Below are 25445 nucleotides of genomic sequence, written 5' to 3'. Positions count from 1 at the left end.
GTTCCACAGCAGTTACCTTTGTGCCTCAGCTGCTTCATCATCTCTCTCTCTCTCTCTCTCTCTCTCTGGTCAAGAGACAAATGTAGAACAATTGAATGTAAGGATCTCACTGGCTTTACCTACATTTCCAGCACCGGACATCACTTTATCTGTGGCCTCACAGAAATGGGGCCCTGACATTTGTGGGTATGAGACTCCTGTTGCATTTAATCAGTTGGCTGCTACAGAAAGGGCTCCATTCTGATTTGGTCTAGTCTGGTGGGGCCCACTGCAGGCACTCGGGCCAAACACAATGGCCGTCTATCAATTTTAACTACCCACGAGTTACCTAAATGGCCACCTGTCAGTTTTTAACTAAGCATGTGTTATTTCCAGACAGTTTGAGAGTAAGTTTCAGAACGGATATTTCTTTATTACTAAGTGTTTGTTCCTAAGTAATAATTTTCTCCTGCACTAACATAGTATAACACGACACTTATACAGAGGGGTGTGGAAGTGTAGTTTCGGCAGTTAAAGCACTGTTCGGCACTGTTAAAGCCCCTTTAATGAAGGGGCTTTATTCTAGTTGACCAGTTGTCCCAGTCATGTCCATTAGAGAGGAGGAAACGACTCTTTTCTGGCCCTAAATCTTGCTAATAGTTAAACATTTGTCGTGTGTGTGTGTGTGTGTGTGTGAGAGAGAGAGAGAGAGAGAGAGAGAGAGAGAGAGAGAGAGAGAGAGACAGACAGACAGACAGACAGACAGTTTTTTGTTTTTCTTTGCCATATACTTTTTTATTCATAAAAATGAAATTTTATTACATGTTTTCTATTTAATTTTCTACTTCTAGATCTACTTTGATAATCTTTTCCTGAGGTATTTGTTTGTTTGCTTACTGGAGACAGAATCTTGCTGTGTAGCTTAGGTTGGCCTTGAACTTGGAGTCTTTCTGCCTCAGCCATCCGAGTGCTATGTGACTCACCAGGCCGGGTATCTTCTTAAAGACCATTTTTAGCAATCCTTATTGATTGTAAGTGCTCCTCTACCAGAGTGGCTTTAACTAGGATATTTTGATTTATAGTATTTTCCTTATTATGTGCTTCCAATTATTTCCTAATTTTATAACTTTTTATTTGAAGTATTGGTTTATTTCTGGTGAAACAAAGTTTATAATGTAAATTAATTCTTTATGGAATTAAACATGTATATTCCCAATATTCTAATATATTTCAAATTCTACATTTTTGGGCGTGGCAAGGTAACACCTGTCCCTACCTCATAAGGCCCCTCAATGGCAAACCATAGTTTGAGTCCACCAACGTTCTCCCGGGGAACCAGCAAGTTTATTAGGGTTACTTTCAGAGTGTGGGTGACCCTATAGCATCCACACTGGGAGATCTGCTTCCAACATGGATGATGGCTTCCTCGGGGCTGCATGATGGCCTCCCCACCAGCACCCAGACTTTCTCAGCCTGTATCTTCCCTGTCTCCTCCAGGCCAGGTACAATTAGGGTAAAATTGCATGCAGCTGGTTGGGAGGTGTGGTTGGGTACTTGGGTTCAGGTCCCACCACCCTCCCCACCCCTCCTCCTGTTCTCAGAAGGAACCTCAGTAGTCAGCAAGTCCAGCTGTGAGGAGTGTTCGCAAGCAGGCACAACTGCACAAGGCTCAAAGCACAGTCCCATACGACAGAGGGGTGTGGAAGTGTAGTTTTGGCAGTCTCGTATAGCCCAGGCTAGCCTGAAGTTCAGTATGTATCTGAGTCTAGCCTTGACCTCTTGATCTTCCTGCCTCCACCTACAAAGTGCTTGGATCATCAGTGTACACCACCATGCCCAGTTGTAATTTCTTCTAAGGCTTGAAATCGGGATCTATTATATGAGAAAAGAATTTTTTCAATTAAAAACAAATAAGTAAATCCTTTCCCTATTTAAAAAAAAAAAAAAGGAAAGAAATGTGACTTTCTCCGAATTTGGTTCCCACCAAAGCAGAAATTGCAAGTGGATGGTGCACTTTTTATATAAGCATAAGAACTTTTACTTTGATCCTAGTTGTGGATTTATTCCTAAGAGTTTATATTCACCTTCTGCTTGGAAAGTTCAGTGAGTTTTGAATTGACTTAATCCCTTGAATGCTGTGATTTGTGCTGGAGTTAGAAGTGTAAGGTTTTTTATGAAATTGCCCCTGAGCCAATCGGTAGCTAGTATTAAACACGTGCCTGGGAGGTAGTGTTGTGTAGTAGTGGCACACGTGAAGTGTGTCTTCTCTGGAAAGCAGAGTCTAGTGAGGACCTTCAGGCCATGCACGACTGGCGTGTAAGAAGGGAAACAGGCAGGAATGGAAAACGACAGTCGCAATGGAAGTCGCGGCCGACTGAAGATGGAGTGCACTCAAGTGTGGCTCAGAGCAGGGCCCTTACATCCTGTGCCGTCCGCTCCGCCTTACGCTGAATCAGTTCCGTCCAGACCCACTGCGGAGGTGGCTGCCCTCAGAGCTTGGAGCAACTCCATGAACGTGTTCTCTCTTCTCCAATGGCATCCCTCACACACTGCCCCAGAATACAGACCCAGTACACGACTCATCTTCCACTCAGCTGCGCATCGTCTAGGATTCTGGTGGACTAGACTCAGCCAAGCTATATGCTGGGCCAGTTTCTCTCTCCTGCACCCCCTTAGCCTCTGTGAACACAAGTCAGTGGCACAAGAGACCAAGGCCAAATGCACCAACACACACCAAAGACTGATTATGTTATATGTCTTTTTTCTCTCTTCTTTTTTTTTGTTTATTTTGTTTTGTTTTTTATTTTGTTTGTTTTTGTTTTTGTTTGGTTTGATTTTGGCATGTTGGATTTTTTTTAAGACAAGGTTTTCCTGTATGTCTGTCTAGCCCTGGCTGTCCTGAAACTCACTTTGTAGCCCAAGGCTGGTCTGGAACTCACCAAGATCCGCCTGCCGCTGCCTCTCAAGTGCTGGGATTAAAGGCGTGCGCCACCACCGCCCAGCTGTGTCGTATATCTTCACATCCTACTGCCCAAGCAAATCATGTGCCAAAGCCCGCTGTCTGTGCAGGGGCACGGTAGCCCCCTGTGGAGGTCCCCGGAGGAGTGAAATGTTTGCAGAACAACAATCCAGTCTACCGGAGCGTGATTCTGGTTAATGAACAAAAGATGAAAACTCCCCTGCCAAGATTTCCTTGTCAGTCTCCCTCCTAAAATACTTCTGTTTGTCATCTCCATCTGTTATGAATGAGATGAAATGTGACAACACCTTTGCTTTTTGGCAGAGGGAACAGCTTGTGCTCGGTGATGATTTTCAAAGTTTAGATTTGAATGGGTCTCGCGGCGTGTGCTCGTATCTATTGGAGAGATGTGGTCTTTGCAAAGTGCTTATCTGAGGCAAGACTTGGGTTGTTTTCTGCTTCGTTTTCAAACCCGTTTTTAATTTTGAGTTGGGATATGTGTGCAGTGTACCTCGTGCATTGAGTGACCTTCATGGTCGCATCCATCCGCGTAAAGCCACCACTAGGTGTAGATACCGTGTAGTGTCCCCAGAGTCCCCTCGTGTCCTCCCAGTCTGATTTTGGAACTCGGGAGAAGACACTGAATTTGTGTAATAACAAAAATAAATATTTGTTATTTTCTATAGTGAACGTTGTTTTTTTCTGTTGTAGAAAGCTTTTAAAGAGTACAGTCAGACCACACAAAAGTCCACTCAAAAGCAACGTCTGCATGTCTCAGAAAGACGAGGTTAATAGGGCCTTAAGAGAGAGAGAACCCTCTGCCTTCCATCATAAAATCCCCCCTACACGTTCAGCGGTATGTCTGCTCATGCCGACGGCCCTGCCCTCTCCACCAGGTTATGGTTCACCTATTGGAGACGAGTCTCCTGGCGTTAATGCTGGCTGGAGCTGATTGGTGGCCGGGAAGCTGTCTCGCAGTCTCAGAAGCTGGGTGCAGTCAGTGGACATCCGGGCACACGTGGCTTGTGCTGTGGTTCATAACGTGGGCTTCTTCTGATTAAGTGGTTGATGCGCTGTCGCCCGAGACAAACACATTTAATTCTGTGGTGTCTTGGCTTCAGAGCACCAGTTAGTTATAAAAATCGCTTTTATCTTTTGAGGAATTCCAGCATCACAGTGAATTTGCATAAGTTTTTAGAGGGGGCTGTTGAGGATCAAACCTGGGCCTCAAGCAAGCCTGGCACTGAGCTATGCTCAAGCCCTTGTATAATTATTGACTTTGTTGTTTTTCTTTTGTTTTGTTTCAGATAGGCCTAATATATTCAAGGATAACAGTGACCTCCTTATCCTCTTACCTCCATATCCCAAGTGGTGGGTGTGGCTTTTGATCACTACCTAGTCTTTTAGGTTTTGTTTGTTTGTTTTTTAATTACCTCTTGTCAATTTAGGACATTACAAAGTAACACTTTATGGCCCTATCCTTAGTTGAAAGGGTCCCTAAATACTATTGATCCTTCTGTTTTTATAAAGAGATAGTCAGAAAGAGTACTCAGATTTGGAGATACAAGAAATATAAGATTGTAAAACATCGTCAAACTTCTGCCCTCTGGGGTTCTCCCATTGCGCTGTAAGCCTGTATTTAAGAACTCCTCCTCCAACAATAAACGGCATTCGGCAAAAAATAAAAAAATAAAATAAAATAAAAAGAAATAATAATAAAATTAAAAAAAAAGAAACAGCTATATCACAGGGTCTTTTGGGGGAGGTTAGCTGGAGAATCAGATTGATTGCCTGTGAAACTTGGCAGGGTGTGAGCAGGAGGGAACGGCAGGGCCAGCGTTCTGACGCCGCTGTGCGGCCGGGAGAGCTTCTCTCAGAGAGTGCTGTCCTCGGGCGTCACCCAAGCTGTGACGGCCAAGGGAAGCCGGCAATGACATTTTCTCTTTGGCTTTTGTTTGGTGGAATTCAGAGATTTATTTTAAAGTTAATGCCAAACCCTGTTCAACCAGTTACTAAACAGATGTGTACTAACTAGTTGCTGCCTTCGGCTTCGTCAACACATTCAATTTCTTTGCCCATATCGGCCATGCTGGTTAATGTCTCACAGTGTAAATGCATCCTTGTTGTATTGTAGGCTCTCGCTGGCTGGCTGGCTTCAAATATGTAATCCTCCTGCCTCACTCCTGAGTGTACTAGGATTACAGACATGTACTACCGTGCCCAACTGTAAATATATTCTTAATTAATTAATTAATTAATTAACTGTTGTTGTTTGGTTTTCTTGAGACAGGGTTTCTCTGTGTAGCCCTGGCTGTCCTAAAACTTGCTCTGTAGACCAGACTGGCCTTGAACTCAGAGATCTGCCTGCCTCTGCCTCCCCAGTGCTGGGATTAAAGGCGTGCATCACCTCCTGGCTAATTAATTTTTTTGGTTTATTGAGAGACAAGGTCTCACTTGTATCTCTAGCTGGCTGGAACTCAAAGACATCTGCCCCTGCCTCCCAAGTGCTAGGATTAAAAGTGTGTTCCCTCACATCCTGCCCATTTGTGAAGTTTTAATTTAATTTAATTTAATTTAATTTAGTGTGATGGTGTATAAGAGGCAAGGCTTGGCATTCATGTGCTCTGAAGCTGTGTGTGTGTCTGTGTGTGTGTGTGTGTGTGTGTGTGCTGACTGCCTGACTCCGCAGTTTTCTTGGTATGCATAAACATTAATGCACATTGTATAAAGGACTCTTTCTCTTCAGTCCAAAGACTATCGAAGTTCTCAGAGCTTGAGGTTTTATACCCACTGCTGACTGGGAAGTGAGTGGGGTGCTGGGAATCAAGCCCAGCCCTTGGTGTGTGCCGGGAAAATACACCACCACATCCTCCTGACCTAAAGAGCTGATCACGTCCTGATCTCTTTCCTCTTTTCAAACCACTCTTCCCTAGCAGCCCTAAGCTGCCTGCTCCTCTGTTCTTGGTCTCCCCAAAGTCCCAACCAAGTTACGTTTGAACACGGACTTGTAATCTTGTTTGTTTTATTTTTAATATGGATATGTATTCTTTCTACTTATTTTGTGTGTATATGTATGTGTGTGAGTATATGTGTGTCATGGTGTGCACGTGGAGCCCAGAGGACAACTTTTGGGAGTCTACTCTCTCCTTCTACTATGTGGATAGGGGAATTGAACTCAGGTTGTCAGGCTTGGCAGCAAGCACCTTTACTTGTGCTGAACCATCTTGTTGGCCCAAATATATAATTTGGCTTTATATATGATGCTCTATTCTGTTTTTTCTTTCCATCTCTTGTTCTTATTAATGGTACATCATTCTCTAACTTGAACCAATGCTTTTAATACAATACTTTTTTTCTCACACACATAGTATGTTTTTCCTTGGTCAGGGAGAAGTATCCCAGTGTTCCACACTAACTGAAGTGATTTGGGTGTTTTAAAGTAAATGAAATCTTGAAGTCAAATTGATTGTGTCCTTAGTTGAATATTTTGAGCATTTAGATCTTCACGGTTGTTGCCATTCTAAATGGATGTATTTTTAAAACGCCTTAGCATTCTCTCACCAATTAGCATTCTCTTAAAGCAGCTATTTGGTGGGGTTCGGCTGTTTCATTTTGCTATTTGACAGGGAATGCTAAGGACACTGTTAATTCTGCATATCCTGCCTGCGCTCGGCGCTCTGGATCCCGACGGCCTGCAGGCAGGTATACATGCCCACTTGTCACCTCCTGTCTGTTCTTCTGCTCCCCAGTTCCATGCCATGGACACGCTGTACAGACATGGCTATGACCTGAGCAGTGCCATAAGTGTTCTGGTGCCACTCGGAGGGCCGGTCCTGTGCAGAGATGAGATGGAGGAGTGGTCGGCCTCCGAAGCCAGCCTATTCGAAGAAGCACTGGAAAAATATGGCAAAGATTTCAACGACATCCGTCAGGACTTCGTAAGTGGAAAACCATGACTAAACCGTTGGGACAGGAATATTGTTTTATCTGTTTACTAATTAGTAAGTCACCAATTTACTAATCCTACACATTTAGCATGCCTATGACATAAGTTTTGGTTGGTGCCAGGGATCAAAGCCGGGGCCTTTAGAATGCGTTCTGCTGCTGAACCACACCCTCAGCCCGACAGTAATTTTATTGCTTAAAATAGAATGAAGGGCCCCTTATAAATGAAGTAATTGACATTTGCTTTGTATTGTGACTATGGCCGCGGGTGAGGCGTCCTGAGCTCCTGGAATACGCCTTGGTCGCATGATTTACCCTCTGCAGCATTCTGATTCCGAAGTAGAAATATTGACAGTTCTGAGCAGTTGTGCTAAATATTGCAGTCCTCCGTGTGTGCTCTCTCTGTCTCCTTTGACTTCCTCTAGTTACATTACCAATCCTCAAAGTTCTTGTAATTTAGGTATGACCCTGACCAAGCAGAAAAGCTGGATGTACCTTCCGGTTCCCATCTGTCTTTGACTCTTAATGATATTCAGTGTTCTGCTTAGTGTTCCTTTTCAGATTCATTGAGAAATTGTGTATTCAAGTTGAACACACACTGAGAAGTAATGACCACACCTAACACGTCTACTCACAACCATCAGTTGTGCGTGGGTGTGGGTGTGTGCGTGCATGCGTGGGTGTGTGCTGGGGAAGACCTGCTTTTAAGTTTTCAGTGCTAGAGAGCAAACTCCAGCCTCTGGTGTGTCCGGAGCACTCCATCACTGACCGCTAACCCTAGGCCCATTCACGCCTGCTTGGCCAGAGTTTAGCTAAGTTGCACAGGCTTACCTTGAACTTGTGATCTTCTGCCCCAGCTGTAACTGCACAGCCGTCCCAAGTGTCTTGTTTTCTTTAGTTAAATTTATTCTCTTTGCAAAAGAAGTTTTGTTTTGATTGAGGTTTTTTGTAAATTACATTCTATAATAACTGTCCTTCATCTTGATTGTAAAAATGGGTTTATTTGTTTGTTTGTGGTAGGGACTCACTATGTAACCCTGGCTGGTCTTGAACCTGTGTCTGCCTCCTGAGCGTTGGGATTACAGGTTATACCACTGTACTTGCCTAAGGATACACTCCTTGACTATCATACATAGATACGGTACCCTGCCTTTCAGTTTGTTGAATATCTCTTGAATTAGTTCTAAATCAAAATTTTTACTTATCAATATGGATTGATACATTAAATTTCAGGCACAATACTTATAAGTTGTTACCAATGAGATCTCTTCTGACAAAACCTCAGTCACAACCTAGATTGTTATGTGCTAGAATACTAAATTCTAAAATGAGGCCAGTGACACGTCTCTGTAATCCTAGCAGTCAGGGGACTGAGGCTGGAAGATCTTAAATTCAAGGCCAGCCGAGGGATTACACTTTATTAAAGGTTTACAGTTAGGTGGTCATAGCAGTACAGTGTTATTGATATAAAAGTTATGAGCATAATAAAGCTAAAAGTGCAAGCTCAGAAATCTCCCAAAGAGCCTATTCTAGGACCAAGACACTTAACTGCCCAACCTTACAACCTGAGATCCATGCCCTGGACCCACATGGTGGGAGGGGGAAACTGTCCTTAGGGGTGTGTACCCACGCCCATACTAAATACATAAATAAGTGGTTTTGTTTGTTCATTATAAAGAACAAAATCGAGAGGCAAATATGGCGGGGTACATGTTTGTAAAACCAGCGCTCGGGAGGCAGAGGCAGGAGGACCCGGAAGCTCAAGGCCACGGTCAGCTACCTAGCAATTTTGAGAGGAGTCTGGGCCATATGAGACCCTCTCTCCTCAGCCATGACAGAAATCCACATCGTCATAATGGAGCGTTAGATGAGAAATGCCGAAGGAAGTGAATGCTTTTTCCTGTTTCTTTTTGTGTTCTGGTGTTAGGAGCTTATATGTCCTATACAGTAATCCTGGCAGGGATCTTGCCCTTAGACGGCTTGTTTCCGGCAGGGCCAGTGGCTGGCTGACGGTGCAGCCTCCTCTCTTAGGGTGTTCCTTTTGGAGCAGACGCTCCCCTGGTGTCAGCAGCATCATCCTTGTAGATGGGCGTGTATGTGGCAAAAGGAGCACTCACGTGCTTTCTAGAAGGTCTGGAGAACACATGGGGACAGATGTCTGTCTTTTCTCTGCCCTTCCTGTGGTTGCCATTTGTGAATTGCCAGACCTCACCGAGGATCAAAACTAAGGCAAGATTTAACCTTTGACCCGGAAGACTCTACCAGATTGCACTGCAAGCTGAGGTTCTAGGTCAGCTAAAACATTCCACAGGATGCAGTTGGCAGGGCAGAGCTATGAGACCCCACACTTCCTAAGCAAAGGTGCAGAACACCGGAGCTGAAGCCCTGGGATCATAAGACCGGGTGCTTGGCCAGACTGACCTCTGTGACTCAGCTTCCCCCCAAATGGCGGCCACCTCCCTGATTCTCAGTTCCCAGGCCCCACACAGCTCCTGGTGCGCCCAGTCTGGCAAGACATAGTTCCATTGTCCCCAGCGGCTTCCAGACAGGCTCGACAGTGTATGATGCTAACACCGTAGCCTCAGTGGCCACAGGCCCACACTTCCAATCTGTTGACTGCATGCCACAGGGTCCACATGCCAAGAGCCATGTATCAGCCCAACCTCTCTTTTTTACTTGATGAAATTCCTCGCATATTCCCTGCAATCCTGCTTATTGTCCTTCTTACTTGAGTTTTCTAGCATTTGGGATAGGGCTGAGGTCTGTCTGTTGGATACTTAATTCCTTGAAAATGAGAGTCATTTATTGTCTAGCTTTTTGTGTTTAGTTTTTTGTTTGTTTGGTTGGTTTTTTTAAGACGCAGAGTTACCTTGTACAAACAGTAACAGACCGAGTTTCACAGTGTTTAATGCTGAAATGAGCATGTCTGGTCTCTTCAGGTCTTTGGGGGGGGGGTGCTGACTCCACTCAGCTGTCCCAGGTTTGGGGCTTACTGCTGGGTTTCCATCGTGTGCCGGTGTACATGTCAGCCATCTCCGCAGCTCTGTGTCTCACAGGACCTCAAAGACCCGAGTTTCCCTGCTTCTGCTGGACATTTTCCTCACATGCCAGGAAGCTCTCCCTACCCAGCTAGCTCTCCTAGCATTCCCCAGCCCTGTTCCCAATTCTCACCTAATGGGTTTTACTGCCTGGCTAGCTTGCAGGGTTATTCCAACAAGCCCATCATACCCGCCCTTGGGACCCTTCTGCGGTGTCCAGGCGACACCTTATCCTTTTGATCCATTTCCATGACTTCGCTGGCTACTCCGTTTTCAGGTGCAATTCTCACATCTCCAGGCTGTGAGCACACGTGACTGAGGCAGTTCATCGTTTGGTCCGGTGCCCTTTTTTTTTTTTTTTTTGGTTTTTCGAGACAGGGTTTCTCTGTGTAGCTTTGCGCCTTTCCTGGAACTCACTTGGTGGCCCAGGCTGGCCTCGAACTCACAGAGATCCGCCTGGCTCTGCCTCCTGAGTGCTGGGATCAAAGGCATGTGCCACCACCGCCCAGCACGTTGCCTTTTGTTATAGCTTGCTTATTTAGCCAATTGTACTGTTTGGGGGCAGTGATGATACGAGGTGATCCGGACCACAAGACTTGGAGTTCTTCCCTTTTTACTGTTTTTATTATTATTATTATTATTATTATTATTATTATTCTGTGTATCTGGGTGTTTGGTCTGCATGTATGTCTGTGCAGCACATGCATGCCTGATGCCCACAGAGGTCAGAAGAGGCCATTGGATCCCCCAGGACTGAAAGTACAGGAGGTTGTGAGCTACCATGTGGGTGCTGGGAACTGAACCAGAGTCCTCCAAAAGAGCGGCAAATGTCTCTCTCCGTCCCCTTCTTTTTGTTATTTTTGAAAGAAGGTCTCATGGAGTCCAGGCTGGCCTCAAACTTGATCTCCTGCCTCGGAATTTAAGACTGGGATTAGAGGCAAGTACCACCACACTCCGCTTTCCTGGAGTAGTTTTCCTTCCGTTCAGGTGGTGAGTGTAACGTGCTTCGATGGTTCGCTGGGTCGTCCCTGGGGTGGCAGTGTTGAGGCAATGTGATTCTGATGGGCACCCTCCCCTAGACGGCGACCTCTTGGTGAGCCTGTGTCACGGGAGCTCTCCTGAAGCCATCAGCAAGGTTGAGAGAGGTGACGCTGAATCATTGCCTGCCACTGTCCATGGTTGAAAGGAGCTGGTGCTGGGCGTGGCCTGTATGGGCTTCAGTGAATTGGATGAAGTACAGCGTATGGCAGTTGGCTTCCTTTTCTCGGGTTTCCAGACAAATGCCTGTCAGATCCTTGTTTTTCAACAAGACGGTAATAGCTCTTAGCTTGCTTAGGAACCATGCCATGGCTGACCTGGGGCCCTGCTGAAGGTGCCTTTCACGGTCTTTCCGACAACTCCATTAGATGAACGCATTGGGTTTAAAAACCAAAGATCCTGAACAGCTACTTGCGTTAGCTGCAGTTCCAGCCAGTGGCCATGCCGTGATCCCGCAAAGAAACCACGTTTGTAACTCCTGTTTAAATTGCCACCCGGATCAGCTGAAAACGCCGCCTTTCTCTAAAATTCTTGGTTTCTCTTTAGAACAAACATGTAAGCAGATTAGCCGGGGGAGGTGGTAGGACGGCCCGGATGCTGTCAGGTGGGTCCCCGGCAGCCCCACAGTTCTAAGGAGTCCAGGGTACGATTTTAAGTGGTTACTCCTTATGGTGTGCTGGGAATCAGAGGGCTGAGTTAACCTTTGCAAGACCAGCCACAGCTCAAGGTGACCTATCAACCCTTCCTGCCACCGTGGAGGCCTGGCATTCCATTCGTCTTGATCATAAGACCTTATCCACAGAGGGCTGCAGGGAGTGTGTTCTTTGCGCTAGGGCTCAGGAGTAGGATTTTTTAAATATTATGGAAAACAGCAAAGGCAAGCTTACTTTTTCAATAGGAAACAAGATGAGCTATGTCCTTTTTCCCCCAAAAGATGTAGCCTGTTGTTTTATTCATAATAAACAAAACAGAGTTGTCCGGAAAGAGTTGAGAAATATTACGCCAGAGACCAAAAGACACCCAGTTGCGATGACCTCTTTGGAATTCGGAGTAACTCGGCCTCGAACTGTTTAAATAATATTCCTGAAATTATGCATCAGAGGTGATGATAGAGCTCAGGGCTGAGCAGTTGCCTAGCTTGCAAACGGCCCGTTTTAATTAGTTAATTAATCATGCTTCAGTCCCTCCTGTAACTGCTTCACGGGGCTAGAAACTTTCCTGAGTAAGTCAGGAAATATTCCCAGTGAGGAGGTTTATAATTTTTAATCAAATCGATGAGAAATGGAATGGATCTCTTATTAAATATAGCGTATACCTTTTGCTAAGAATTAATTTTTTTTTGTTTATTTTTGCAAAAGTTGTTTATTTTCTAGAATGAGCCTAATATGCAGACCCTTGCTACATCGTTTGAAAGAAGCGGTTTTGAAGGAAAACACTTTATGCCATAGGTCGTTTTCAATTATCATCTTAAATGTCTTTCAGCTCCCGTGGAAGTCCTTGACTAGCATCATTGAATATTATTACATGTGGAAAACTACTGACAGATACGTGCAGCAGGTAACTCTCTCCCACCCACACCCTTGCCTCACAGCGAGCTTTCTGTCTGTCAGCGCTGGTACTAACCCTGAACCCGCCTCACCTTCCCCAGACTGCTTTAAGTCCTACCGTTTCGTGTCTTTAGGGTGTTATTTCTGATGTTTCCATCTTGATAGTTCACTGTTCTCAGCATTCGTTTTCGTGACGACTTGGGAACGATGATAGATAGAGACGTGGCTAGAGAGGCCTTGTTTCCCTTCTGTGACTGGGGCTCCATCTCTCTGCAGCGAGTGGGGTTTACTAGAAATACAGTCTTGTCATGAACCCCTTGGACGATATGTTCTTATGGATGGAAAATTGAGCCTGGGGCCATCAGCCTTATCAATTCAGATATTGCTATACTTTCCGAACCTCCTTAAGTGACATTTTTGTGGATCTGTTCTACAAGCTCTATCCCCCCCCTCGCCTGCACCCCGTTTGAGGTCCCCTCTCTAGGTGCTAGGGAGCACACCTAGGGCCTTGTATGTGGTAGGTAGGCACCCTGCCACTGAGATACATGCTCAGTCCTCCCCTGACCTTTTGACCCTAATTGTAAGACATTTGTTGTCATTTTGAGACAGGGTCTCACTGGTTAGCTCAGGCTGGATAACTCAGGCTGGGTAACTCAGGCTGGGTAACTCAGGCTGGGTAGCTCTGGCTGAGTAGCTCTGGCTGGGTAGCCCAGGCTGGGTAGCCCTGACTGTTCCTAAACTTGAGTTCCTCCTGCTCCGGCCTCCAGAGGGCTGGGATTGCAGGCGTGTGCCACCAGGCCTGGGTATGGTAGCTTTAGTCTTTGTAAATTGATGCTTTCTGCTCCAAAGTCATTCAGCAGTAGGGAACTATTTAATTGTTGAGTTCTTCCCAAGTGTCCTAAATTCATGTAGCTCTTAGTTACTTATTTTGAAAAATCCACCTTTGGGGAAAGGCATGTTTCTGAAATGACCTCAGTGAATGCCTGTTTTAGATTCTCGCAGTCACATGCAGAACAAGGCAAAGATTAAAAACAGACAGCATTTGCCTACGTGTGCGAGGGGTGCCGTGGCAGGTACTGGATGCGATACAAAAGCATTTGAAGGCTGGCTCTCAAGTGCCAGGAGTTGCCGTGGTCGTGAATAGTGAATAGGAGTCTACAGCGTATTGAGTAGTTTCCAGTGCCAGCGCCATATGTGATCCAGAAAGTGCGTGCTTGAAACAACTGTGGTAGAAACGTGTGCCGTTCAAGTCAGGAAGTGTCCCCAGAGAAGGCCCAGGCGCGGCTCTAAAGACGGTTAAGATGATTTTCCCGAAATGTTGACTCCAGTTCAAGTCTGGAACTGTCCCCGAATATTTTTGTTTTCATCTGGTTGGGCAACTGGAGCGTGGGTTTGTAGTCTCTCGGGGGACAGTGACCAGGCACTGTTCCCCATTTCTACTGGCTTTTATTTTTACGTTGATCAGGATCTAGAGCTGACGATGTCTTCTCCTTCCCACTCTTTCCCTGCATTTGGCCCCTGGTGGGCGTCAGTACAGCGTTCTGTGAGTTCAGCCAAGGTGTAAAGTTACTACAGAGCCAGGTGTGGGGTGCACACCTGTAATCTCCACACTTGGGAGTTTGAGGCAAGGCCGGACAGCACAGTAGTGAGTTCCAGTCTAACTACATAGCCAAACCCTGTCTCAGAACTCAGTTACTACATATGGTTCATCGTTTGAGGGTCAAGCTTTATTGAATTTTATTTAGAGTAACTCTAGTCACTTCCTCTTGCATGGATTTTAGAAACTATCTCTAAGTACTTTTCTAAAAGCAAAGTTTTTGTTCTTTGTTTGTTTGTAGTGTGTGCGCATGTGTGTGTGTGTGTGTGCGCGCGCGCACGCGCGCACGCGTGTGTTGGTGGTGGGACAGTATATGTGCGCATATTCCTTCCAGAAAGACAAGAACTAAAATAGAAAACTGCATTTGCAAAAGTAAGGATGGCGATTGTTAATGTCCTCTGAGAGCTGATGTGAAGCCCAGTGGTGAGCATGTGTGAGGCCCCAGGTTCAATCACACACACACACACACACACACACACACACACACACACACACACACACACACGAGTATGTGCTTAGCATGTGTGAGGCCCCAGGTTCAGTTACTCACACACACACACACACACACACACACACACACACACACACACGAGTATGTGCTTAGCATGTATGAGGCCCCAGGTTCAGTCACACACACACACACACACACACACGCACGCACGCACACGCACACACGCACGCACACACACACTAGAGTATGTGCTTAGCATGTGTGAGGCCCCAGGTTCAGTCACACGCACGCACGCACACACGCACGCACGCATGCACACGTCCTCTTTAGTTCCCTCATAGAAGATTGCGAAGTGGGACTTTTCACTGCTTTATCTTAAAAATGGATTTCTCTGTGTACGTACAGTTCTGTAGTTTAGAAGCTCACGATGTTCTCACGTTACTGAAGCTATAGAATGTGTATGTGAGAGAAACCTTAAGATAGTGAATTGTGCTGTAATGTTTCTGTTCTTGTGTTTTTAAGGCTATAAGATGTTAATAAATAGTATGCATTTCATGTAAAATGTTTTGTCCATCTTTCGAATTAGAAACGTCTAAAAGCAGCAGAAGCCGAGAGCAAGCTGAAACAAGTGTATATCCCAACTTAGTAAGTAACTGCTCTTATGGAACATCCATCCTGCTCTCTCTCAATCCTGTCCTTCCAAACATGCCATTCACTCAGCGCGACAAACCTGAATTTCTTCGTGTGTCTTACCTTTCTCCTCCCCCTCAAAGCCCCAAAGTTGTTTTCTGTTGTCCCACGGCAATGACTTTGGAAAGAAAAGAATGGGTGTGACAGGACCCTGAGTAGCCCAGCGGAAGGGTCAGAGGTCAGCGAGGCCGCCTGTTGTTCTTGTGCAAAGTGTCAGGTTTCCCAGCGAGAGAAGCAAATGTGTTCCGTAGAGGTGGTGCTGCTGGGTTCGTGTGCATCTCTGAGGTGTAGTGCTTGCACGGCTCCTTGAGGACTTGACGCTGTCGCCTTTGTAAACCGGCAGTGGGTTTTGATGGTTTCCCGGGCCCAGCATTCTCCCTCTGTCTTTTGGGCTTACAGGTGAACTGTTGTTTCGTGGTTTATTCGCTGTTTTACGTGCATTGCGCTCTTCCATTGTGGAAGTCTTCCATTTGGTCACTCGAATTTACTACAGCTGACTCTCTGCTGCTCCGAGATTATTTGAGCTCAATACAGCCATTTTATATAGGATTTTCTTTGCTGGAGTTGGGTATATTGCATGATACATGTTTTTACATATTGGAGGTGTCATGGACAATAAATTGTGATCTTTCATAAATAATCTTTTACCTTAAGATGTGTATACATAAACAACTGGTTTAGTTGTTATTTTTTTGTTGGTTTTTCTTTTGTTTGTGTGAGGAGGTTTTTGTTTTTTGTTTTTTCAAGATGTGGTCTCACTGTGTAGCCCTGGCTGTCCTGGAATTCACTATGTAGACCAGGCTGGCCTCAAACTCAGAGACCCACCTGCCTCTGCCTCCCAAGCATCTGGATCAAAGGTGTTCACCACTACGCTTGACTTTGGTTTACTTTTTTAAAACTGGAATTTACTCATCCCATAATTATCCTTATTTCTTCTGCAGGGTCTTTTTGAGATCCTTTAAAATTATATATTTAATTTACGAATTCTAAATGTGTCATTCCACAAAGAAAGCACTGTGTGTGACTCAAAGTATGAGCTTCTCGTGAAGCAGCCTTCCCACGCCTCCCAGTGGTGACGCCTCAGAGAGAGCGTCCAGCCTGCTGAGACTCAGTGGCCCAATGCCTGTATTCAGCTTTCATTGGCTTTGGTGTCTTTATCCGAGTCAGGGACCCAACACTAGTCTGGATAAAATCTCAGCTGTCACCTGTTGGCTGGAGATAAGTTTCACCGGAGCATAGGCCTGTTTGTTACGTATTGTCCAGGCCTGCTTTTGCACTACAAGCGTAGGATTTAGAGATTATGACTATATTACCCCCAAACCTGAACCTCTTCACTCCTGAGCCCTTTACGAGAAAAGTTTTCTACATCCTGATTTAAGTGATCCTTGGAGAACAAGCAATTTCTAATCATACTCATAAAAAAAAAATGTGCATCATATGCATTGTTTGAAAATAAGCTGAGTTACGGAGTTGTATGTAAATCTGAGTCCTTCAGTGAATTTCCAAGCTAATTCTGAAATAGAATGTTGTTGTTTTTTAATAGGATTCTCTTTTTCTGTCCTGCCCTGAGCCTGGCAGTGTCCTACAGTCTCCGACAGTGAAAGCCTTGTGTTAGTGCTGGGGGTAGAAGGTATAAAAGGCGGGCTGCCCCCTGAGGCATACGGTACAGACCGTGTGTGCTGAGAACAGTGACCAAGAAGATAGCTTTGAGGGGTGAGGGGTGAGTAGTCTCTGAGGAGGTATGGGTGCACTCTGCTGTCGGCAGAGGTACTGAACAGCCAACGCAGGCTTTCCAGTCTAGTGATGTCCCGAGGACAGGGCTGGGCACAGTTGAGGAGCCCAGAGAAAGATGGCATGGCAGTGTGGGAAGAGTAGCCAGCCAGCCATGGGGCGGGGGTAGGCAGGCAGTATGGGGTGCCCATCACATGAAGTGTGGAGGAAGTGTATCATGGTCTTGAAAAAGATCACAGGTTGCATTTGGAACGTGGATCCAGGAAGCAGTAACATATATGTGAGGACACCAGTTATGGGTTCTCAGGTGGAGAAGTGACCCAGCTTGACCTATACAGGGCTCTGGAAATGATGCTGTGTTAGGAGGTGACCGGCTTTGGCATGCCAAGTTTGAGTCTACCATTAGGTGGATTGTCCTGCCCGTCACGAAGCTCAGAAATGGTGGCGCAGTATTAGGTTAGGCCATTTGGAGTTTGTTCTCTCAAAAAGGGACAGTGGGTATGTGTGCAGCATGTTAAACGTACTGATCTTACCCTCAGGGGAAAGGGTTAGGCTAGAGGCACACCGTGAGCTTCACAGTATACAGCGATCCACTTCAAATCACAGGTTAAATCTCTGAGGGAGAGCAACCAGAAAGGGGCTTTGCAGGGATAAATTCAGTGTTTATAGAGCAAATGGTGTCTCATAGCTGCAAATGGATGGCCCAGTGAGTCATGGGAGCTGAGACACAGGGTGTGACCAGGAAGTCAGTGATGTGGAAGTCACTGTGATGTTGTGGGGTGGCGGAAACTGCTCATAGAGACAAACCAATGGCAGAGAGAGAAGCTATGAAATGGGAAAAGATCAAAACTAAAGATCTGAGCCTAAGAAGAGCCAGTGTTGGGATGGAGACCTGGCTCAGTTCTTGCAGAAGACCTGGGTTTGATTCCCAGCACCCACACGGTGCCTCACAACCACTCATGACTCCCACTGTGTGTAAATAGTCATTTGAGGGGGATCCAGGGAGGAGAATGGTATGTCCAAAATGCTCCAGGAGGCCAGCGATGGTGGGAGGCCGGAGCACAGACGAGGGAGGGTGGATTAAAGGAAGGGCAGTTTGATGGAGTGTCTCCATAAGCATTTCTTGGGGCCCTTGGTTTAGGTGGCTCTCCTCAGTGATGCTCAGGTCTCCTGCAGTAGTCACTGTGATTCCAAACAGTGGCTTGCTCGGTCAGGCGGTGTCCTGGGCCAGTTTACACTGCTAACTGTGTTCGTGATCCCTGTCCTCTCGCGGGCACCTCAACCGAAGACCGCTTCAGCTCTTCTTCCTCTAGATTTATTTGTATATTTTATGTGTATAAGCGTTTTTCTCACCTGTATGTCTGTGTATCGTGTGTGTGCCCCGTGTCCAGGGAGGTCGGAAGAGGGCATCAGATCCCCTGGAACTGGAGTTAGGAATGGTTGTGAGCCGCTGCCTCGGGGGTGCTAGGAATCAAACCCAGGTCCTCTCTGCAAGAGCAGCCAGTGCACTTAACTGCTGAGCCGTCTCTCCAGGCCAGCATTGGATCTTCTTAGACTCAGATATTTAGCCCTGCATTGAAATGCTAAGTTTCCATATTTCTGGGGAACGTTTGGCCTGGATTCAAGTAGTGGGAGCATCACTTCAACCGCTCCATGGCGGATTTCTCTTCAGTTGGAAATGTTACACCTCTGTGGGGACTTATTTTCTCTGAACCACTTCTTTTCTTGTTTGAGACATGGTCTTTCTCGACGTAGCCCTGGCTGTCCTAGAACTCACTGTGTAGACCAGGCTGGCCTCGAACTCACAGAGATCTGCCTGCCTCTGCCTCCTCTGAGTGCTGGGATTAAAGGCGTGTGCCACCATGCTTAGCCCGGCTTCTTTTCTTTGTGTTCTAAAGAACAAAATTAAACAACAACAATGAAACCCTTCTGTTTCATTCATTCATTCATTCATTCATTCATTCATTCATTCATTCATTCACTCGTTGAGTCAGTGTCTCACTGTGTAACAGAGATGAAAGGTCCCCTAGAAGGAAGCTCTTCTGTGGCAGCTCTCTGTTACTATTCATTGAATCGGTATTTGCTAAATGATGTGCACTGTGCATGCAGCCATGCAGTGTCCTTGGGCACAGCTCTAAGCAGGGAATCAGCCTGCTGTCAGCTATGTTTACACAGTAAGTGCTGTGATATGTCTGGGCTACGCATTTCAAAGAGTCATGGCTCTGCTGACTCAGTCTCTGACGAGTTTGCATTTAGTCTTATAGGAGTCTGATCAGTTTGCAGTTAGCCTTCTGACCCATGTCTTTTCTTCCTCCTGAAAGTGTTCTCTTAAACAGCAGCGGGGCAGACCCCAAGGTTGCCTCATTTTGCATGCTAATCTGCCTCATAAAACTCCAAACATAATAGGAGTTTTTATCTTGAGCCTAGGGCCGGTGCTCCTCCGCTGAGGGTGGAGGGCGCCCCGCGTGGCTCAGCCACGTCTGTGCTTCACCCCAGTCCCTCTGGTGCGCTGCAGAAGCCACAGCGTCACCCCCACCAGGAGCGGTGCCCGGGCTTCCCCAGTCACACAGCACTACCTCTAGCTTAATTCATTCAACCCAAAAGTTATTTTCTCAGGAAGATTTATGATGAGGCTGAAGTCTGTCTTCACAGTGCGCCATGAAGAAATGGCCTTGGTGTGGACACAGGAGATTCCGCGTTTACCTTAGAGGGCCCGGCAGAGTGGCTGTTTATAGCTTTATTTGATATCAATGAGTGCCTTGCTTTTATTTCATTTTATTTATTTTTTTATCATTCCACCCGATACACCCTCTTATGTAAGTTTCTGGGGTCATGTATGCCCATGTATTTCAGGGTGCTGTGTGTGTGTTTCCTTGAGTTGTTGATTGTTGTTGTTGTTGTTATTTTTAGGTTAGTGTACAAAGTCCTGGGCCCCTCCCTCCCAGCGTCTTTGTCCCTGTCTGTCATTATGCTTTGCTCTCTTTGTCCTCTTCTGCTGCCTGCCATCCTTGGGTTCCTCTTAGCACCCTGCTCTTGCCAGCCTGTCTCTTCCCTAAATGTAATAAGTATCTGTTTGTATTTTAGGGAGGGTAAATTAGCAGGGGAGTACTTTTTTTTTTTTTTTTTTTTTTTGCCTCGTCCTACAAATCATTTTTATCATTTCATTTTACGTCTCATTGAAAGCAGCAAACCAAATCCCAACCAAATATCCACCAGCAATGGCAAGTCCGGCACTGTGAATGGAGCTGTGGGGACCACGTTCCAGCCCCAGAACACCCTCTCAGGGCGAGCCTGCGAGAGCTGCTACGGTGAGTTTGCTCAGAGGCTGTGCCTGCTTCAGCGTGGGGAGCCGTCCTCCACCGGGGGGTGGGTGGGGGGGGTGGGGGGGGCTGGCCAGAAGCTTCTAGAAAGCATGTCACTGCTGCACAGAGGCAGGCGGTGTCTCCTCAGAGTGTCCCTCCCGGTCTCCCGCTGGGAGCAAAGGGGCATTCATTCGCTGAGTCCTCTCGCACCAGGCAGGTGGGGTGGGTGTGCATTTGCTCTGGCTTCTTCTGCGGGCTCTGTGTTTGCTGGCAGATGTTTCCTTCTTGGCCGTGGACAGTTATATTAGTTTAGCCCAAACCATGGCACTGTGATACATACCAAGTCCCCTTTGGGAGTGCCTCCGTGTCCTCTGGCAAATGAAATGTGCTTGATACTTCCTTAGGAGAGGCAGGTGCGTGCCAAGGCCAATGCTACAGCCCTCAGGCTCCCAGGGAACCAGTTGGGGAAATGCCACGCTGTGATATTTGCTTTTGGCCTCGGGCCTTGCTCTAGTCATCTCTGCTTGCAGGGTTATTATGTGTGCCCTGGTGTTACAGGGGTCGGTGGTGTGGTCTGATGGTAGTTGACACCGTATATGTTTACTTGAAATCTCAATCATCTCTCCTTTCTGTTACTGCAGCTTTGATTGGGTTTTTGAGGCAGGGTCTCCCTATAAAGCCAAGGCTGGCCTCTAACTCTCCATCCTCCTGCCTCAGCCTCCTGAGGGTTTGGATCACAGGCATGTGCCACCATAGCACAGTGATGTTTCTTCTGTATGTGCATCTCACTATGTGAGGGTGTGCAGGTGGATGTGGAGGCTAGGGGACAACCTTTGGTGTCCTTATTTGTATTGAACAAATTTAACTTGGGGGGCTAGAGAGATGGCTCATTGGTTAAGAGCACCCACTGGTCTTGCGGAGGACCTGAGTTTGGTTCCCAGCACCCACATGAGATGGCTCACAACAGCCTGTAACTTTAGCTCCAGGGGATCCAGCACCTTTGGCCACCAAGGACACTTGCACTCATATGCACATACATGTAGTTAAAATGTTTTAATAAAATCTGTCTTAAAAAGTCAACTTTATTGTTTGTTTTAAGTAGACTAGGAAAAGGGGTAGGTTTCTCTTTGAAAGGACTCTTCCAAGAGTGGTATATGATGGCTGGGTGGTGGAGGCCCATGCTTTTAATCCCAGCACTCGGGAGGCAGAGGCAGGCGGATCTCTGTGAGTTCGAGGCCAGCCTGGACTACAGCCAGGACTGTTACACAGAGAAACTCTGTATCAAAAAACAAACAAACAAACAGAGTGCCACATGATGAATGTGTGAATTATTCTGAATTGTATAAAGGCAATAAAATGTAAGAGTCACTATGTTTTCTTGCTCTTTTGGGCTGGGTGGAAGTAGGGATCAGACCTAGGGCTCTTGCTGCCCAGCGCACATTCTGCCACCGATCCATCCCCGGCTCTGACCGTCCCTTTGCATGCTGGTTTGTGAGGTATTCCTTAGTGGACGCTCCTGGGCTAGCTGACGGCTCTGCTCGGATGGTGATGACGTACAGGCAGGGGGAGGCTGTCCCAGGGCTGGCTAATGCTCGGCCTGCATTTTTAACTACTACACCATGCTGCCCCTCCTGTCCCTGGCTCTACCTTGGGAAGCTTTTAGTGTGGAGGGACAGGGTTAAGCTGCAGAACCTGACACAGGCCGTGTGTCCGGTCAAGCAGTCAGTCAGCTGGAGTCAGGCCTTACTAAACTTGATGCCATGTGCTCACCTGGTAGGGATTTATGGTCTTCAGGCCATTCTGTATTTAGGGAGAAATTCTAAAGTAAGGTTTTTGTTTCCTGAGTAAGGGAACAACAGGTAGATTTCTGGTTTTATTTGACTCCTGACTTACCAGTGAGTCCCCTCTTGAGTACCTTATTAATCCTTGCAAGAGCTTCTGAACCATACGGTTCAGGTCCCTGTCGTCTGTGTCCCCCCGCCCCCCCCTCCCCCCCCAGACAGGGCTTCTCTGTGTTGCTTTGGTGCCTGTCTTGGAGCTCGCTCTGTAGCCCAGGCTGGCCTCAAATTCACAGAGATCCACCTGGCTCTGCCTCCTGAGCGCTGGGATTAAAGGCGTGCGCCGCCGCCGCCCGGCCCGGTTCAGATTTTAAACAGTGCCGGGGAGCTTTTAACAATAACATCCTTTGGAAGACTTATTTCTAGCCATGAACATAATGAAATCACTTTTAATTAGCAAGACAAAACCTCAGCAGCCTAAGGCATACATCAAGATGTGTCATCCAATAGCTTCTCTTAATACACATGACACACACTGACATGTGGCCGATACAAACGGCCCAGTGTGTTCGCAGTGCTGAAAAAAAATGCCCATTTTCACTGTGTGTGCTTTCATGCTTGACCTGCAAGCCTTGGGAAAGAAGAGGACACTGTGTGTAAACTAGCTGTGCCTTCGGGGTTGTCCCTGAGGCTTGAGCACATCGAGAGCACGAATCTCATAGCATCCCTTCCCGCTCCCTGTCTCTAGCCACACAGTCTCACCAGTGGTATTCCTGGGGCCCACCTAACATGCAGTGTAGATTGTGCGCGACCTGTTGGCTGTATTGGAAAAAGTATGGCGGTCTGAAAATGCCCACCCAGTCAGAAGAACAGAAGTCTCCCAGCCCCACTGCAGAGGTACGTGAGCGCAGTCTTCCCGGGGGTGGGGGGGGGTGGGGTGGGGTGGGTGAGGGCACATTTCCTTGTTGCTGGTTTCTTCTTTGGAAACAGGGATGCCATGCGGTTTACAAATGAACAAAGCTGGGTTTTAGAGTTAAACACAGCACTGCATACTCAGGGTGGGTGTGAATGTGGGAGTGGGAATGTCAGGGTGGGAAAAAAAAATCAAGGTGGATTTTTTTCAGGTATTCAAAATATTGGTCTTCTGAGATTATTCAGGCAAAAGAATAATGTGTGTGGGAGGCGCTTGCCTCAGTAGAACGCTTACAAATAGTCTTGGTTTTGAAAACAATTTGTAACCTCTAGATGCTGTTGAAAACATCTTATTACATAGAATAACAAACAGGAATTACACGTTCTCTTTTCTCGGGTGTTGTGGAGGACAACAAGGACTCTTGGGTGGACACTAATTGAAAGATGACCTTAGTAATCCTTATAGATTGAGGATGTCCAGCACCAGTGTCTACCAAAGGGAGACTAGTCTCTGTCGGGCTGATCCCGGCTCAGGACTCCTCAGTAACCCACAGCCCCACCCTGTCGGCTTCTTACCGACGGCACACGCGAGCTGCCACGCCGTACTCCCCGCATTCCTAGCAAACATGCACACACACTGCTTTTCCTTCGAGGGGCAGGTCCTCAAGTTCAGTGCTTCCGGGGCTGTTGAACACGGTGCAAACGGCCGTGTGCTCTGGCCAGTTCTCCCCCGTTAAATCCCGTTGTTTTCCGCACTTGCAGGACCCACGCGTGAGAAGCCACCTGTCCCGGCAGGCCATGCAAGGCATGCCGGTCCGGAACACCGGGAGCCCCAAGTCTGCGGTGAAGACCCGCCAAGCTTTCTTCCTCCATACTACGTATTTCACAAAAATTGCTCGTCAGGTCTGCAAAAACACCCTGCGGCTGCGGCAGGCAGCGAGACGGCCGTTTGTTGCTATTAATTATGCTGCCATTAGGGCAGAATGTAAGACGCTTTTCAATTCTTAACCTTACACGTTTCCGCTCCTCTCACCGTGCTCTCCTTCCCTCGCGCTCTTTCGTTTGTTCGTTTGCAATAAACATAAGTTCTTGTGTACAGCCTTTGTTTTTTTTTTTTGTTTTTGTTTTGTTTTTGTTTTTTTTTAAACATTGTTCTTGTCTGCTGCCATTTATATCATCCCACCCTGAAAAACAACGCTGAAATCCCTGTGAATTTTCAGAGTAGAACTAATCAGGAGATGGCGGCGGGAGGGACCTTAACCAAAGCACTTTTGCCTCTGTCGGGTAGTGTAAACCCAAAGGTCGGTCTTAGGATAAAAAAACTCCCTAAGGAGACAGCGAGATCCTGTCTTAAGGATTCATGAGGTTTGAGTAAAATTTACTAATTTAGACTAGTTAGTATGTCTTGGGAAGCCTCTTACCTTCCCAGGAACCTTCTACAGTCATCATACAAATAAGAGAAAAGAACGCTTCATAACCAACCCCGTGTTTGTTAGACAGCGTAATAAATGTTAAGTAAATCTCAGAATGGTCTTTAAGCAAACTTCCTGAACGTACACATTTGGTTCTTGCAAGAGTCAGCTTTCATTGTGGTTGAGCATCTCTTCGTCCACTTTGGTCTCCATTTCATAGTCATACATCATCTCGTAGCATCTCTGACTCAGGCTCTTGTTTCCAACACGTTTCAGGCTTGCTCATGTTTCTGTTGCTGTTGTTAGAACAAAGGTTATCTCCCTGACCTGGGATCTCTTCTCTTATTGCCACATACCTGAAAACGTACACATGATGTGTGTTAGCTGTGGAGTCATATTTGGCTGGTAGAGCCATGCAATGTCTCCCTAAAGGATTTAAAAAAAAAAAAAAAAAAAAATGGTTGTTGGCTTCACAGGTAGGAAAATCTTAAAGCTATTCAGGTGCTTTTTCTATGAAATAAAAAATTGGTTATGAAACAGAGTGTGTTGGCACTTGTGTGCCTGTAACCCCGGGCAAGTAGGGGCAGGAGAATCAGTAGTTCAAAGTCATCCTTCGGCAACATAGGGAATTCAAGACCAGCCTGAGTGACATGAGACCTTGTCTCAAAAAGCCAAAAGCATAAAGGCATATTATTATGAGATGTCCACTTTGATTTGAAGAGGATGCCCATAAAAGGAATGACTGGAAAATAATTTCTTATTTCCAAAGATAATTTTCAGGAGAAGGTTGAAAGATTTTTAAGTTTAAAGGTAAAAAGCCCATAAGAAGAGTGAGAATTCAGTCTCCCATGTGGAGGGAATCAGTCGTGTTATGTCGTGTATGTTTGAAAATTTAGGCTTGCCTTTGGTTCCGTCCTGACATTTCCGAGTTCAGAGAATTGGTTTTTTTCTCTCATTTTAAGGAACTGGAAATTAAATATATCCACCCAAACTGTTTAGCTGATTTTAAACACATCTTATTTCTATATAATTTCTTAAAGGGGATAATTTAAACACGTGAGACAGG

General features: G+C 46.3%; 1 protein-coding gene across 1 annotated transcript in view; it reads left to right on the top strand.

Annotated features, from left to right (window-relative positions):
* The window catches only part of Mta3 (metastasis associated 1 family member 3), a 130225-nt gene that overhangs the window by 76923 nt on the left and 27857 nt on the right, over positions 1-25445 (top strand). Inside the window, 6 exon segments of the mRNA XM_037197982.1 lie at positions 6688-6876; positions 12442-12516; positions 15141-15199; positions 20159-20283; positions 22804-22952; positions 23730-23952. Coding sequence (XP_037053877.1) covers positions 6688-6876; positions 12442-12516; positions 15141-15199; positions 20159-20283; positions 22804-22952; positions 23730-23952 — 820 coding nt within the window.

This window comes from Peromyscus leucopus, chromosome 22 (assembly GCF_004664715.2).
Source record: "Peromyscus leucopus breed LL Stock chromosome 22, UCI_PerLeu_2.1, whole genome shotgun sequence".
Lineage (NCBI taxonomy): Eukaryota > Metazoa > Chordata > Mammalia > Rodentia > Cricetidae > Peromyscus > Peromyscus leucopus.
Note: the sequence above shows the minus strand (reverse complement) of the source record. Positions and strands in the feature narration are given on the sequence as shown.